Source organism: Motacilla alba, chromosome 3, assembly GCF_015832195.1.
Source record: "Motacilla alba alba isolate MOTALB_02 chromosome 3, Motacilla_alba_V1.0_pri, whole genome shotgun sequence".
Taxonomy (NCBI): domain Eukaryota; kingdom Metazoa; phylum Chordata; class Aves; order Passeriformes; family Motacillidae; genus Motacilla; species Motacilla alba.
Window position 1 is genome coordinate 110,106,905 of NC_052018.1, and position 16,752 is coordinate 110,123,656.

General features: G+C 46.9%; 1 protein-coding gene and 1 long non-coding RNA gene across 5 annotated transcripts in view; one reads left to right on the plus strand and one right to left on the minus strand.

Moving 5' to 3' along the window:
• Positions 1 to 1,066: 1,066 nt before the first annotated feature.
• On the minus strand, positions 1,067 to 11,755 carry LOC119699009. Its single transcript, XR_005256326.1, has 3 exons — positions 11,569 to 11,755; positions 10,598 to 10,696; positions 1,067 to 1,304 (listed from the first exon to the last, which is right to left on the minus strand). It is a non-coding gene; the product is annotated as an uncharacterized LOC119699009 (long non-coding RNA).
• CCDC85A (coiled-coil domain containing 85A) overlaps positions 10,836 to 16,752 on the plus strand; it is a 69,954-nt gene continuing 64,037 nt past the window's right edge. For 2 of the 4 annotated variants that reach the window (XM_038131932.1, XM_038131933.1), the window contains exons 1-3: positions 10,840 to 11,069; positions 11,727 to 12,118; positions 14,655 to 15,570. In XM_038131932.1, the coding sequence (XP_037987860.1) occupies positions 10,928 to 11,069; positions 11,727 to 12,118; positions 14,655 to 15,570 (1,450 nt within the window). In that variant the 5' untranslated portion in view covers positions 10,840 to 10,927. Of the gene's footprint in view, positions 11,070 to 11,353; positions 11,612 to 11,726; positions 12,119 to 14,654; positions 15,571 to 16,752 lie in introns of those variants that run through there. The other 2 variants (XM_038131931.1, XM_038131934.1) reach the window with 2 other exon arrangements.

Genomic DNA, 16,752 nt, shown 5'->3' on the forward strand with positions numbered 1-16,752 from the left:
TTAGTACCTGAAAACCCTCAAAAACTGTTGGGAAAATCTAACAACTGTGAGTTATCCAGGCACTGACATCCCTGCAGGCCAGTGGTCTGCAAAGAAACCCAGAAGGAACGTTTCCCTGCTCACAAAGGTCAATCCGTTTGCCACAAAAACAACAGATGTTGAAAGGAAGTAATTTTAAACTGTAAGGTTTAAATTGGCAGCGGGGGAAGACGAGTTGCCAAAATGTGTCTTTGTTTTGTGTTTCTGAAAGCCTCAATTCCTCCTAGTAGGAGACTTCCACGTTTGGCCCCTGCACAGATACACTTGCATTTCATTTAATCTGCTGTGGTGCAGTCTGAAGGCTCTGGCTACAAGAAATGTCCTGTGAAGCAGATCCAGAGCAGCTGGCCCACGGAGAGCTCTGCACTGCTCTGCTTTTAGCACCAGAGGTGATTTTTGGGGTGCATCAGTGAGGGCTGCACTCACCAGGTATCTGCTTGGGGTATTTGTCGTGTGGGAAGAAGCAATGGGATTTGGTCCCCGGAACTTCCCAAATGAAGTTTTTCTCTCTGGGTGTGAGCATTCCAGTAGCTGCAGGAACTCCACAGCAGCCCTGTGCATGAGCAAAGCTCAAGGAAAAAGAGATTGCAGTAACAGGGATCTGTGGAAATAGCTAAAAAGGCAGAATTTCAGGGACAACAGGAGAGCAGATGTGAGTTCTCAGTGTTCAGGACAGCTCTGAAACTCTAAAATTGCTTTGTAATAAGTTGTACAGGATCCTTTCTAAGCGTGACACACACGTGCAAAGAAGTGAGAAGTGTTTTGTAAATGTAGTGGTCAGATAAGGAGAGTAATTGAAATGTTAATTCTAATCATATGCTATGCTCATGCATTGATTTTTTAATTCATGTTATCCATTAATTAGTTAATGCCCGTAAAGTGCATTGAAGATAGAAAGTGCTAGAAATTACTATGGACTATTGTTGCTATCATTATCCCCTCAGTTTAATTAGTTCTTGTACATTTTGAGTGGATTATTGAGATGTAAACTTGGTGAAGATGATTTCATACCAGAGGCTGTCCTCAGAATCCTGGCGAAGTGAGCAGCCGCAGTGCCCATCCATCCAAATCAGGCTACTGCCTCGTTTATGCAGATTGATTCGGAAATCTTCTCAGCTTTGTCCTGCATGAGCAGGGCATCTGATGGCTTCCCTCTCCCCCAAAATGCTCCTTGTTCAGGGCCAGGCTGGCACACGTTCAGCCCAGCCTGGTGATGGTATTGCTACAGAGGGACGTGTCACAGGGCTGAGCAGTGATTTATGTCCCTGGAAGAGGAGAAACAAGATTATGGCACAAAGATGAGAAGGTTTTTAATTTCCCTGTGGGACCAGCACATTTCTGTCACCCTTTGAAGAAGGGGAGTTGTCTTTAAAGCAATAGTGTCTTTAACAGGATCTGGTTGTAGTTCGTTCTCTTTTCTTTTTATGTCTGTAATCATGATGAAACCCTCTGACTTTGTCCTTTGCTCTTGTCTGAGCTTTGGAAGGTTGTGTGGAAAATAACAGTTTGTATTCAACCTTATTTAATTATTTATTTATAAATAGCTGCTTTTGAGGGAAGCATCAATATCTGATCCTCTTGGAAGAAAACCTCTGGGAAGTTTTTCTTTCAATTTGGTCCAAACTTCTTCCCCCCGGCCCTGTGATAGATCAGGGATATTCTGGGTTTGTGTAAAATTGTTCCAGAACCTGCTTTATTTCCAGAAGTAATTTCTCAGCTGCATATCTTCCCGTGTCTGTTTGCAACAGGGCTCTGTGTTCTGCATTTTTTCCAAATGTTTTGATTTTAATGGTTATAAGAACCACCGTTAAAAAAATCTCCCACCAAAATAAAAAAGGCATCGTAGTGGAAAAAAGAATGCAAACACATTTGCTCTTTTTTAAAAGACATTTATCAAAGTTCAATCAGCTGGGATTTTCTGACACATGGCTGACTTGCAAAATTCTCTTTAACATCTTTGCATTTTTGGCACATAAGGAAGTACCACTTGGATTACTGCAACTGTGTGAGGATTTTAGCTGACAAGAGAAAAAAAAAGCAGGCAATATGATTTTTTTTTCCCTAATTATTTTTTTTTAGCTATTTCCCTCTCCTAATTTTGTTTCTGTCATTTTCTTTGTCTAAATGTCATTCTGCTTTTAAAAAGAGATGAGGACCACGTCTGGTAAGAAGTAACTGAGCAGGTTATGAGTCCAGGCCTCCTTGCAAATAATGGAGTGCCATGTTTTGGAGCCAGTGAGTTTTGGGACAAGTTCTAAAATATCTAACTGGTATCTGCCTCCACAGCACTGAATTCCTATTGAAAATCAGTGAAGTTTGTTTTTTTTCATAATCATAACTTCCTGTTAGTCAGTTCTGGGGTCTTAGGTGGTGGCATCATATCCCCAGTCCTTCAGGACTGAACGCATCTGTCCCTGTGCACAGAGATTAGAAAGTGACCATGTGTTCTGTAGCCTTGAAGAGCACTGGCTGAGGCAGCCTGGGGAATCTCACTGCTGGGTTAGATCCTCCTTGGTTTCTCGTGGTGCTGAAGCTGCAGGAGCTTGCTGTGCTAAGATCTTTGTGCACATTGTTTGTCTAGTGTTACAAACAGAGAAAATGCTCATCCTCTGAAGCTTGGGGGTTGGGGTTTTTGGTGTCTAATATTTCCTTGTTGGAAACAATTATTTCGACTGCAACCTACCAGTTTATTTTCAGAACCACTTGCCCTTGGCATTTTTCATACCTCAGCTGTGGCAAAATGTACAGCAATGAGATTTTCTTTCCTCTCCCTGCGTATTCCAAGCATTATGGTGTGTGTCATCCCAAACTGCTGGGACCTGAGTGAGGTCAGCAGGATTTTGCTGGCCATTCTCAAGGAATGGTTTGTGCTTTACATAGATTAAATCTTATTTCTTGGAATTGCAAATTGCCCTCTCTCTGTTTCTGCCGTGTTTCATACAGTTTAGAATGTCCACTCTGGTCTGTCATGCCTGTGGCTGTGCAAGCCATACACAAGGATTTCCTCTACTTTTCTCTAATTCCTGCTCCACTTAAAAACTCCAACAAGCCAAAAAACCCCTCACTCCAATGCCCAGTTTCCTGAGTTCATGCATCTCCTCTGCAATTGATTAAGTAATAATAGCTCAGAGGAGGATGCTTAGAATAGAAATCCTGATTTGGGTGTTCTTTTTTGTTTTGCTGTTTCTGTCCAGAAGCAAATAGGCCAAAATCTCCAATAATGTGCATATCATTGCAGCCCGGTGTTGTAATGATACAGCTTGTAATGCTAAGTTAGCTCTAGATAGAGTGGTTCACTTACCTAATATATTGAACACAGCCTAATTAAATATTTAATGGATTTTTCCTGCTGAGAGGAATCAGCAGAAAAACTAAGGAGTGTGTTCCTGGAGATGAAAGTTGCAGAGGAAGGTGATCTGTGGGGATTGTTGTTCATTCAATAACCTCGTGAGCTGCCTTTCCAATGACTGTGTGCCTTCCTTCCGAGAGGGGCACTGCATACATTGATATGTGGATGCATCTTTCAGTGGCCTGAAACCAGAAGAAGAACTTCAAAGTCTTACTGCATGACATGATGGTGAATGTTCAGTTGATTGCTGTTTGCTGAACTGACAATAAAGCTGTGGTTTGTTCTTTCTTTAGTTTAATGTCGGTGCAGCTTTGCAGTGAGAAATGCCCACATATTAAATGGGACACTCAGATTTAAGTAATTCTGCCTCTTTCCTTTGCAGGAACCAGAGGTCTAAAGGTGTATCTTGTAAATTCTAGGGGAGCTGTCTTTTTATGGACTGGATTGAGGACAGTCCTCTCCTTTAGGGATTCCACAGCTCCAAGGGATCCCACTGCATGGCTGGGGGTTTCGGGTGCTATTGCAGTGCAAATAAATAAGTGAGGCTCAGCACAGATAATACACTGCAGTCTTTATTCCATTGTCAGAGCTGATAATTAATTAATTTCTGCAGCTGTTGGTGTCTGCAAAGGGCTGGAGCAAGTGAGCAGTTTCTCTGTTAGCAGGCAGCTTCCTTCTACAGTCCTGCAGTTTCCAGCTGATGTGAAGGCAATGACTTTAGATCCAGCTGGGCTTTGATTCCAGCTAAAACTTAGAATTCCGCTAGGCATTGTGATAGTTTTACTGCCGTACCCTTAACTCTCCTTTTCTGGGCAACTTTTCTTGTTTTTCTCATAAAAAACGAATCTGTAGGTAGCAATTACAAAGTGGCAAAAGGTGTCTGCTGTCCTGCTCGGGCTCTGTGTTCACTGACATCGTGCACGAGCCCAAAGGGCTCTGAGCCAGCTCCTTCACGCCTGCTATTGCCAAGTTCCAGCAGAGCCCTGTGAGGAATCGCCAGTGAGCTGGGGGCCCAGGGCTTGCTCACATGTGGGATATAAACCCCAGGAAATATTGCAGTCGTTTTTAAAGTGCTGGAGCAGCACAGGGAATGCACTCAATAGGAAGTGCCATGTTCCATTAGATAAGCTCTGAATGCTTCACTTCATAGGAGCCCAAACATTGGAGGGGTTTGTTGTTGTTGCTGCTATTGGGTTTGTGTCCTGTTCTTTTTCTTTTGTTTGTTTGTTTTTAATTAAAAAGCAACAGGATAAAAAAAGCGCCCAGTTTTAAAGAATAGGGATAAGGAAATGGGAATTATCAGAGCTGCAACTGGTAAAAAGGAAAGAATGTTATCACAGCCACATCTGCTGGAGAGGCTGTGTTACTCCTGCTGCCTTTTATTATCTAAAAGTTAAAGGGCTTTTGTCTTGGAATTCTTTCTTGCAGCAGGAGCTGTGCAGAGCTAAGCACCCCTCAGATGAAGCCTGGGCCAGGGCTAGCAGGGCAGCATTGCAGGTTAACCTGTCAGGAAATGAGCTGCTCCCGAGCTGCTGTCCTGGCTCTGGAGCCCAAACAAGGAGGGACATTGTGGAAAGCAGCACTCCAGATGCTGTGGCCTGGCCACTGGCTTTGGGAAGTGCTGAGATGAACTTGGGCTTGTAGTGAGGACACGAGACTGATATGGACTGATGTGCAAATGTCTCCTGTGGGTGTTCCTTAGTTTTAGGCTTTGCTTTCCTTACTTGGTTCCAAATTTTGTCCTCGAGAACCCATGCTTGGCTGGGTGAATGGTTTTGTTTGTGTTTTTAAACCAGTCTAGTATTTAAAGTGACTCCAGGGAAATCTTCAAAAGAATCTCATTTTGCTTCTGTAGATAGGTAATCCTAGTAAAGAGGTGAAAACCTTAGGATGGGAAGTTTGGATAATTTGGAAGTCCCTGGAATTGTTTCCCACTGAGCTGCACTGTGGAAGTTGTCAGTGAAGCAGCATGAGACGGAGAGAAATTGGCTTCTGCAACACACCACTGATGTCTCTGTGGCAGAGTAAGTGGTGAATAAATAACCAATGATTTCACAAGAGCCCACCGTACTGCAGGCAAAACCTGGAATTTTGGGAGATCTGTTGTAAATGACAAAATCCTGCCTACCAAGGAAGGAACTGGGTATAAAAAAGGCCATCACATAACCATGAGTCAGCCAGAGTGAGTGGACGGGTGTCTGATTTAAATGTTTTTTGCTAAATTAAGATGATTCTAAATGAAAAACAGTGTTACAAACCATTGGAAGTCTGTCCTGTTGTAGATTGGTTTTACTTAAGCACACATAGCTTTATAAACAATGCAGTGAGTAATCACTTTTTGTGAAAAGGTTTTATTAACAAGCATCAATAATGCCTTAATCTCATTCCAGTGCTTACTAAGCATGGTATAAATGCTTAAAGCCCTGTTGATGTCTTAGAGGAGGGCAGAAGGTCTCCGTCTTCATGTCTGTGGACACTGTGCCAGTATTTGCCATTCTTCCAGGGCTGGGGAAGCACAGGATGATGCTGTCGGACGTGCACCTTGTCTCACTTCTCACCATATGGGCATGTACTTTATTTGCATCAGCAATAGTGGAAAGAAGCATCTGGCCCCTTATTAACTCACTAATCAAGTATGAACAGGAAGCGAGGTCCAGTGTTACCCAAATGAAGAAGGGGAGCACAAGTAAAACAACCCCGCAGATGCTCTGGTTATGTGTCTCTGTTGGATCCCAGCCAGAACAAACTGTCAGCTCTGCAGAAAAGTTGCCAAGCCCTCCACGATAAAATCAGCGCCATAAAAATGTTATAATTAATGATTTCCCTCTAACATCTATGGATGCCTTTAAGTTATTGTGTCAGGAATGTTTTCTGCTGAGTTGGAAAGGTGCCCGTTTCCATATTTGATGTTGTCTCTAAGGATCAGCCATCAGCCCACTTGTTTAACCTTGGGCAGTTCTGAAGCATGTTCATTTACATGAACCTCCCTGAGATGAACAGGCGGCTTCAGGAGCATGGGCCAACACCTGCAGAAGCAATTTCCCTGTCAGTTTGAGTGGCACTATCTTTTCCTGGCTCAGGAAAAGGTCTTTTCCTTACTCACCTCCTGTGAGTAATCCCTGACTTGGGAATGCTGGGTTTGTCCTGGGGGAGGCACACACAAGTCTGCAATTGAGATAAAAGGCAAAGTGCCTACGTGAGACCTTCCAGGAGTTTTCATTCTATTACAGACTCCAAGTGAAAGCTGCAAGTCTGGCTGGGCCACAGGCTCTGCCTAAGCTTAAGCAGGACATTCTCATTGATCTGCACTCCTCTCCTCTGGGACATCTCTGGTGGCTGCCTGAGTCAGGGTGTGTTTAGTCTGCTCCAAATGCAGGCTTCTGTCAGCAGGGATGGACTTGCTGCATCTCCATCCTCGGCCTAGTGTGTTCTTCCACCTCCCTTGTATCCCATACAGCTTCCGTGGGCCAGAGCAGTGCAGTCATCCATGGGAAAACCAGTTATTATTCATAAGTGGTAGATTTGAAAATTGTTTTTTCTTTGACTCACAAAGCTGATCCAGCTTACCACACACTCGCATGGTCACTGGACTATAAGGAAGGTGTAGGTGGCAGCAGGAAGAAGTTCACAGAAAACTTTGCTTTGTGAGAATTCCTGAATTTTGAAATATGGAGGGAAACTTCTCAACAATTTCAAGAAGAAAAAAAAATTATGTAGTTTGTTTTCTTACAGAATAAATAGAAACTATTTAATACAAGTAATTAAGTAAAGGGGTTTAAGTTGCAACTTCTGAAATTTTAAAAAGCTCAATGATTCATTCAAGCTGAGCTTCCTTCCCTCTCTTCAGACTATTATTTTGAAAACACTTTTTTCTAGATTTCTTTTACATTTTCTCCTAGTTGGAAACACATGAACTCCTTTCTCTCTCAAAAGCATTTCTGGGATGAAAGAAGTGCATGTTGCCTGGTTTGGTTTGCTCAGAGCTGGCCATTTACTTTCACCTGGGGTCAGCTCAGGAGCAGAGGACGAGGATTCCTTCTGTAAAGGCTCTGAATACAAAGGTGTCTGTAGTGAAGGATTTTGTTTGTGGCCGTTGTGGCATTATCCACAATATCCTTTGTGCAGGGGAAGTGGGCATGCAGTGAAGTAGGAAACTGTGTGGATGGCCTGGTGTCAGATCAAATGCACCAACTCTCTGAGCACTGCTGGGGACTCCATTAGGAAGGCTTGATCTCGGTTGCATTGTAAAATGCATTATCTAATTTATGCTGGTGCAGTGCCTGCAGGAGCGGCAGTCAGGGCTGGAAAGTGAATCCTGTCATGGTGAAAGAGCTGGAGGAGGAGGAGTGGATGGATCCTGTGGCCAGCAAGTGCTGGCACAGCTGGCATTGACAGCAGGGATCTGGTTTTTGTGACCATGGGACCCTCTTTGAGTGTCAAGGACTGTTAGGAATTGCTGAGGTGGGATCCACCCGGCCAAATGAGGCAAAGGCATTTTTGCCAATGTGCTGGCAAAGCTGCTGGGGAGATCTTTAACCTAGAGATGGACAGAGAGAGCTGATGACAGTGACACTGTCATTCCCAAATGAGGGAATAATGGCCGGACTTGGAAGGCAGGAGATGCATGGCTGGGCTGTGCCGTGGTGGAGAGAGGCTCTGTAGGAACAGGATGGGAAGGTGAGGAAGCGGAACTCTCTCCTGGCTTAGGGATGGGAAGGTGTGGAGCTCTGCCCAGGGAGCAGAGAATGGACAGGCTGTGCTGGCGAGCAGCTGATGTTGGGGATGCTGTGTTGGGTGTCAGCGACAGACACATGACTGATGGGAAGAACATCTAGAAGCAACTGTAACTAAAATTACTTGAACTTTTCATTTTTAAAGCTCTCTCCACTGCCTTCCAATTTGGGAATGACATTTTTCAAGTCTGAACTCCTCTCAAAACTATTTTTGGAAGGTCTGAACAAAAACAGTTTAGCCATCTTTGTGTAAAATGACTGCTAGGCAAGTACTTGGCTATGACATGTTTTTGGCAGAGAGCTATTGAACAGCTTTAGGGCCTCATTGGAAATCTCCAAGTTTTTAAAATCATCAGATAATTATTATTGGTTATAATAATCCTTAGAGACCCCACCCAGCAGGCAGGGATTTAAAGCACTGGAGGGTCTGCAGACAGCAATGAAAAGCAAGTCCTTGAGGATATGCCAGAGAAATTTTCCAGCAACGGTTCCTTGGTATCTGCATATCCAGGCAGGACACAGCAGTGAAAATGTTACTGAGCTGGCAAAGCGTGGTCAGCTATGGAGGTTTAATTGGCTGTGGATCCACACTGCTGCTGGCATTTGGCACCTGGTGTGAAGGAGCTGGAAGGATGGGGAGGAACTGCCATCCCCACTGGCCAGAGGCCGCAGCGATCCCAGCACTGCCGTCTCCAAACTCATTTGCCCAGACTCTCCATTTCAGGCTGTGGATGAGAATTATTCAGGGGAGTATTGAAGAAATGCAGCTTTGATGTGAAAATTGGAGTGTTTGTTTTGGGGCAGTTGTGGTCCTCACCACAGAGAGTAAAGCCCAGGAGTAGGGAAGCCCTTGGCATTTGGGCAGTGAGGTGGGCTGTCTAAAAGGCAAGTTTTAAACTTGCCAGGAGAGGGGAGTGATTACGTTGCAGTTCCCACTCTGGTTTTGATCTTGTTACGCCAGCGTGAGTGAATGTGAAATTAGATCCTCTCCTTATAGAAACGTTCCAGATTAGTTTCACTTGATACACTTTTGCTTTCATTGTTAGAGCTACATTTGTCCCAGACCTTTGAAGTTTGAACTACTTCCAATGTCCTTGCTCCACGAATTCCCCTATCTCCCCGGTGCCTGTAAAATAACACTGTGCCTCCTGAAGACACAAATGTGGAGGTGCTTTGTATTTGTGGGGAACACGGTGTCCCCTGGAGCCGTTCGTCTCAGATCCGTGCTTTTCCATGGCTCCTCGTGATCAAAGCTGTGAAATGCTGCTCCAGAGAAACACTGGGAACGTTGAGGCAAGTGGACGCTCTTCCCTGAAGCTTTTGCATTAAAAAGTTCTTGGACATTTTTCAGTTAACTGTTTATTTCATGGATGGAAATTAATTTGAACTTTTAAAAATCTGACATCATGTGACCTTTCAACTCATCCACTGCTGAGTTAGAAGAAGAAAAGCCTTTATTTATTGCTGCCAAGCCGTTCTTTTCCAGTTGCATTAAAATGAAATATATTTGGGCATAAAAGATGACAGCTCCTTTTCATGGCCTCTTACTGTATTTTTGCTGTGGCTGGTCAGATGCTTTTATCTCAAGCTTTGTTCTTTGCAGTGGAAAAAAAATCAGAGGATTTAAGAGAGTGATAGAGTTTGCAGAGAAAACAAAATTTTCACAAAACACTTGGCGCTGCTCAAGAAATGGGATTTCATGCTGGCAAAGCTCTGTGCTTGGTTGGAGCTCTTGTTGACAGTGATGGGCTTTGGGGTTCCTCCTGTAGCTGAGCCAACACGCCACCCTCCTGTGGCACAGGGATTTCTTGGAATAGGGGCAGAGGATCCTGAGCAGCAGGCTGAACCTGTGGGAGCAGCTCAAGTGAGATTCCCATGCCAGGACCCATCCTGGATGGAACCAGAGTGTCTGGCATGTGCCTGGGAGACTGGAAAACAGATCAGCTGAAAGAACATCTATCTCTTCATGACGGTTGGGAAGGGAAAACATGGAGGACTTGAGTGGGGAAAAGTCCAAGTGTAGCTCACGATGGATAGGAGCAGGAGAACTTTTATTGTGGTCAAGTACAGCTGGCAGTTCCAGGAGAGCATTGGCAGTAAGAACAAAGGGACAATGTTTGATTGAACCAACCTAGCAGCAACTTTTAAACAGGACGAAGAGCAGAAAATAATCCTTGGTCTGGTCCTGTGGCATTGGCAGGAAAATGCCAAGGGAGCCGGCTGGGACAGCGATGTGGGACAGGTTCTGCAGCTGCCTGTGCAGAGCCAGCTACAACCTTGTGATCTGCCAGTGCTGGCATTAACGACTTCAATTTTCCCCTCAAGAACTAGAAATCTTCTTTAATTCTACATAATTCTAAAATTGCAGAACTGGAGGTAGGAAGGGCCCATCGAGCGAGGCAGCCTCCTCTGCCCACAGGGGGTTGTTCAGGGGGAACTTTGTGATTGAAAAACAGGGATTCAACCAATTACTCACCTAATAGTTTCAGTTCATCCACCTCTGCCTCCGAGATCTGCCGTCTCATCTTTCTTTGAAGCAGCATGAATGGATTATCAAGTTTCATTCTCAAATCATCTGCAAGGCAGATTTATGCAGAGCCTTTGTATCTCTAAGCGAATTGGGGAATGCGAGTCTCTTGCTACACTGCGGCTGAATATTCTTAGGGAAGGTGTATAAACAGCCCGAGCCCAATTCCTGTCGGGGGTTTAGCTCATGACATGCGGCTTTCAGCTGGAGTAAGGAGCTGCCCTCAGGCTCGCTGCGAGCCCGTCCGTGCCTGCGAGCGGCGCTGCCGCCGGTGATGTAATGTGTGTGACCTCCCGCCGCCCGCGCTGCCGGAGGCGTCGCGTTGATGCGCGGGCGGCTGCGTTTGTGCCTCCATTCCGCGGGGCGTGCGGTCGCCGGCCGGGAGGGCCGGGACGCTGCCGCAGGTGTGTCCCGGCCGCAGGTGCGTCCGTCCCTCGGGTGTGTGTCCGTCCCTGGGGTGTGTCCGTCCCGCCCGCCGCCCCGGGATGGCCCCGGCCGCGCTGGCGGGCACGGGCCGGCAGGGGGCGCCCGCGAGCCGCGCGGGGCCCGCGCCGCCCCCGCCCGCACGTGGCGCGCGCCCCGCTGAAAAGCCGCGAGCGGCCCCGCGCGAGCCACTGGCGCCGGCAGCGCCCGCTCCGCTCCGTCCTTCCCGCTCGTTCCCGCTCGTTCCCGCTCGTTCCCGCTCGTTCCCGCTCGTTCCCGCTCGTTCCCGCTCGTTCCCGCTCGTTCCCGCTCTTTGCTTCCCGCTCCTCCGCCGCCGCCCGGCCCGCTCTGCCCACCCTACCCACCGCCATGGTGCGCGGCACCGGCGCTTCGCATCCTCCCCTGCATCCCGCAGCCCGCGGGCGGCGGGTGCCCTGAGAGCCACCGCGCATCCCCGGCGCTGCGGCGAGGACCGGGCGCACGCAGCCGGCGCTGACCTGTTGCAAGAGCCGGGCTTGTCTCGGGGATCTTTTTGTCTAGGTGTTTTTTCTATTTTATTTTATTTTTTTTTCTCCTTCTCGACGGGGGAAGTTTGCTCCCCAGCCTGTGGCCCGGCTTCCTCCACACCCTTTCCTCCTCCTGTTCCTTTTTCCAGGATCCGCTGCCTGGGGCCAGAAGAGGTCTCCCTCGTTCCCCCCGGCCCAGCGCTGGAGCTGGGGGCACCCCGCGGGCTCCGGGCTCGCCCTTTCCCCCGGCGGCGGCGGCGGCGGGGCGGCCCCGGCAGTGCGGGGAGGCTCCGCGAGTGCCCCGGGCTGCCGGGCCGCCACCATGTCCAAAGTGGCGGCGGAAAGTTGCGGAGCGGCGCCGGCCGAGGACTTGTCCAAGGTGTCGGACGAGGAGCTGCTGAAGTGGAGCAAGGAGGAGCTGATCCGCAGCCTCCGCCGCGCCGAGGCCGAGAAGATGAGCGCGATGCTGGACCACAGCAACCTCATCCGCGAGGTGAACCGCCGTCTCCAGCTCCACCTCGGCGAGATCCGCGGCTTGAAGGTAGCGGGGTGGGCAGGGTGGGAGCCCTGAAGTTTGTGCGGCGTCTCCCGCCGGGAGCAATCTCGTCAGGTGGATGGTCTGGGAGGAGCCGCTCCCGAGAACCGCATGAAAAGTGGATAAGGACCCGGGTGAATAGCGTCTGATCCCGCTTTAATAATCAAGTGTCCGGCTAAGGGATGACCAGCTATTCGGCAGGCTGTGGGGCACAGCTGGTTTATGCTCTGCCCCGGTACTTTTTTGCGTTGATAGTCTGAAAGTCTTGTCAGCTTTGTGTTGGACTTCCTTGGTGAGTGAGGTAAAATGAGCCTGCCTGAAGTGCACAGAAATAAGGGTTTCTGTAGCTCACGCTGTTTTCCGTCACTATTTTCAGACAGACTTAGCCTGTCAGGTAGGCTGGTAGGCTGCTGGAGAGAGCTGGTCGTTTCCAGGGTGCCGTGCAGCCTGTGGCAGGTGATGGCAAACCCTTGGGCTCGGGTTTGGGATGCTCAGAACCAATCCCTAATGTCTGAAAAGACATCTGGTAACACATCTCTGATCAAGCCATTCTTAGTTGTGTGCTCCTGCAGGCTGCAGTCAGAGGCAGACTGTAATGGCTTATCCACTCTTAATTTCACTCTCTTGGTGGATGAGAAGCTTAGTCCCTAATGCTTCCTTCCCACTTCTGAGCTCTGGGAAGAAAGTGTGACTGTTTACAGAGCATTACCTTGCTTGTGGATTACAGACCTAGAAAGTTACCTTCGAGTAGGCAGGACTACAGAACATTTTCTGGCTGATTGCTTTGAGAATTTTCAGGGAATTCCTCCAGTGAGGTGAGGTTGGAGGGAAGGAGAGAAGAGACAGAGATGCAGTGTGGGCTTCTGGATTATTACAGGAAAGTGCATTAGAAGAGAGTTCTTCACTTGTAGAATGGCTTTAAATGACAAATTTATTGAGAAAGTGTCTTTGATAATAGCATGGCATAAAATAAATAGCTCCTGGGGGAAGATTTTTCCTGCCTCCCAAGTTTTTGTGTTCTGCGAAGGATGTGTGTCCCTTTGGTGGTGTGTGAGGGTAAAAAAGACCCACCCATGGTAGTACTGGGTAAAACTGAAGCTTGTATTTTAAATGGAAGTTCAGTTGCAACAACAGTATCCTGCTCCCAGTTATGTGCAAAAGTGTCTGGATTTCTGCAGCTTCCAGATAACTGACCAAACACACTCGAGGTGGGTAGGAAGGAGTCACAAATTCCTCTCTCAGTTCCAAACTCCTTGAGTCTCGTTTGACTTCCACCTTTTGTTCAGATCCTCAGCTGGAGCTTTCAGAAGGAATCTGAGAGAAGGAGGCTTTTTGAGCCCTGTGTTGGTGTCTGGGAATCTCCCTCCTTTGTCCTGTGAGAAATAACTGCTCCATGAGTAAGAATGACCAGCTGGATGGGTGTCTCCTGCTCCCTGACTGAGGAATTGTGGACTTCCACAACTTTTTTTTTATTCCACTGTGGGATCATTTCAAACATTTCTCACTAGCAGAGGTTTTTAAGGACACCTTAAAGCCTCATTGAGATTTTTTTTTTTCCATTATCAAGTACAGTAAAGTTCCAAGTTACTTTGGGGCAAAAAATCAGACAAAACAGGCATTCATGCACCTAAATCCAGTGGAGTTACAAAAGCTTCCTTTTCTTAGGAGACTGTACTGAAATGTACTGACTGACTTTTTAACAGCTTTGCCTAATCCCTAGCTGTAATGTCATACATAAGGAACACATATGTAGATGACGGGAGAAAGAGAAATATGGTCACAAGTCCAAACTAGAAGGATAAAATACTGAAAATATTTTTATTCTGCTGTAGTAATGCCCTGAACGTTTTTACTTCAGAGCGTTTGCTTCAGACTGTTCCTCACTTAGGGAAGGGCATAGAATCATGTACTTCATTTTGTTAAGGGTGAAAAAAAATCTATTGAAGCAGATTATTTCATTTCAGAGTGGTTGAAGCAATCCTGGTCAAGTGATAACTGGCAAGGCTTTTTATGCCAATCAGAAACAAAATCCAGCAAACCCCTATCTTAAAAAAAAATCTCTAAAATGGTCATCTTTATATGTGACTATGCTTTAGGGAGTAGGGAGTTTAAATGTTAACAATTAATTATTTAAGAGAGATTGCAATTTCTGATGCACCTTGCACTTTTATTTAGCAATAACTCGCAGGTGAATATTTCTCAGGGGAACGAGATCATCATGAGAGCACTTACAATCTTTGCTCAATTTGGGAGCTAAATTACTCTGATATTTAGCATGAAAATTAATTAAGCACCTGAAACTTTTCTGCTGTGTCAGAGATTAGAAATTAGCTCCAAGCTAAGGGAAGTTTTTGCTGGACAGCAGCTTTGTTTGCTCAAAGCGTGGGGCTGTTCCAATGTGCCACATCTCCACATGGAATTATTTATGCCTCACTGAAGTGCTTAAACACGAGTTTGCAGCAGTGCTGTCCGCTGGCCTGTGTAACTGTTTAACATCAATTCCTTTAGACACCCCTCTGCCATGATGATCTCTCTTTTAAAGGACATCAACCAGAAGCTGCAGGAAGATAACCAGGAGCTGAGGGACCTTTGCTGCTTCCTGGATGACGACCGGCAGAAGGGCAAGAGGGTGTCCCGCGAGTGGCAGAGGCTGGGCAGGTACAGCGCCAGTGTCATGCACAAGGAGGTGGCCTTATACCTGCAGAAGCTGAAAGAGCTGGAAGTGAGGCAAGAAGAAGTGGTTAAGGAGAACCTGGAGCTGAAGGAGTTGTGCGTGTTGCTGGATGAGGAGAAGGGTGGAGGAGCGGGCAGCCGGAGCTCCATTGACAGCCAGATCAGCCTGTGCCAGCTGACTGCCACCAGCGCCTACATCAGAGATGTTGGGGACGGCAGCAGCACCTCCAGCACGGGCAGCACAGACAGCCCAGACCATCACAAACACCACCCGAGCACCAGTCCAGAACACCTGCAGAAACCTCGGGGGGAAGGAAGCCCCGAGCACCAGAAACACAGGAGTATCAGCCCGGAGCACCTGCAGAAGCCCAGGAGTTCTGGCAGTCCCGACCATCACCTGAAAGGGCCGAGCCCCGAGCATCACAAAACCGTTGTCAAAGTACCCGAACAACAAAAGCACAGCAGCAGCAGCCCAGAAACTATCCCAAAGCACGTTTTGAGTAGTAGCCCTGAACACTTTCAAAAGCAGAGGCCTGGTGGTAGCCCTGAGCATCAAAAGCACAGCGGTGGCAGCCCAGATCACCTTCAAAAGCACACGCCCAGTGGAAGTACAGAGCACCTGCACAAGGTGAGGGGTACGAGCCCGGAGCACCTCAAACAGCACTATGGAGGGAGCCCAGAGCACCTCAAGCACCTCACCGGAGGCAGCAGAGAAGGGACCCTCAGGAGACAAGTGACAGATGAGCTGTCCCCTCACCACAGGAGTTTGTACAACGGAATGAACGGTGGGTCAATACTTGGAGCAAAAGCTCCCTTTGAAAATTGCTAAGGTAGTTTTGGTGTTTTTCCAGCTATTTCTGCGGCAGGAATGATGTTTGGTGTGAAATGAAAGGCAAAGAGTCTGGTGTTACCATTATTCCTTTAGCAGATGGTTTCATTGGAGTACACAAGTTTGTCCATCCAGCAGGTGTGGGGTAGATTAAAGAAGCAGGGGGAAAGTGCATTTTGAGTGTTGGTGTAGGGTATCAAGGAGAAGATATCAGCCCTGACCCTGCTCTGTGGTTGGTAAACTGTTTGTCCCTAGGTGGATTTGTGTTTGCATCAGAGAGGAATTGCATTATGTTTCTTGTCCTGCTTATGTCTGAGTCAGCAGAGTAGAGGTGAGTGTCTCCAGTTTCATTTCCACCTTCCTAATCTGCTTTGTCTGTAGCTTTAAAGATTTTAAAATTTCCTGTTTATTGATTGAAGGCTTATTTTATCCTTATCCATAAACTTTGGAAAAGACCCCAGATGAAGAGTAGGCTCAATAGAAATGAATCTGATAGCTCCTTTCAAAGCCTTGAGTTTGCATATTTTTAATCATAACAAATTAAAAATTTAGGAAGATCAAGAAGGGGTTTCTTTGCTGTTGTTATTGCTGCCTTTTGGAAAGGTTTCCAATGAACATGCCTAGTTTTTAAGTGCCGTGTATCCTGACTGATGGAAATAAATTATTTGCCTTAGGAGAGTCACAATGTAAGTATCTTGTTATTTTGAAAGCTACAAAGTTCAGCCTTCCTACTCTGCTGTAGAAACAACTCATTTTAGACGTAGCAGAATTCCTATAGCCTGCTACTTTTTCTTTCTTCCATGTGCTTTGGGAAGTTCTCATGAAGGCAATTAGTGTTCTAGTTGCAAACCCTTTTCTCAGACCTTCGCACTTAGATTTGAAATCAAGCTCCGCAGAAAGCGGTGGTTTTGCCTTAGCACATTGTCTGGGATGGAGCTCATGTGTTTCCATTTCATAAGCAGCTGTGAGAAGCTGTGCTGGCATCAGTGAAGTGACCCCTTGTTGGATCTGCCTGTGAGATGGGTGCTGCCCTCAGCCTTTGTCACACTGGTCCAGTTACCTGTTGGGATTAACTTGCACAATGCCTTCAGTCAGCCCCTCTCTGCAGGGGCAAATCCACGTTGCTTTCAGTGAAATG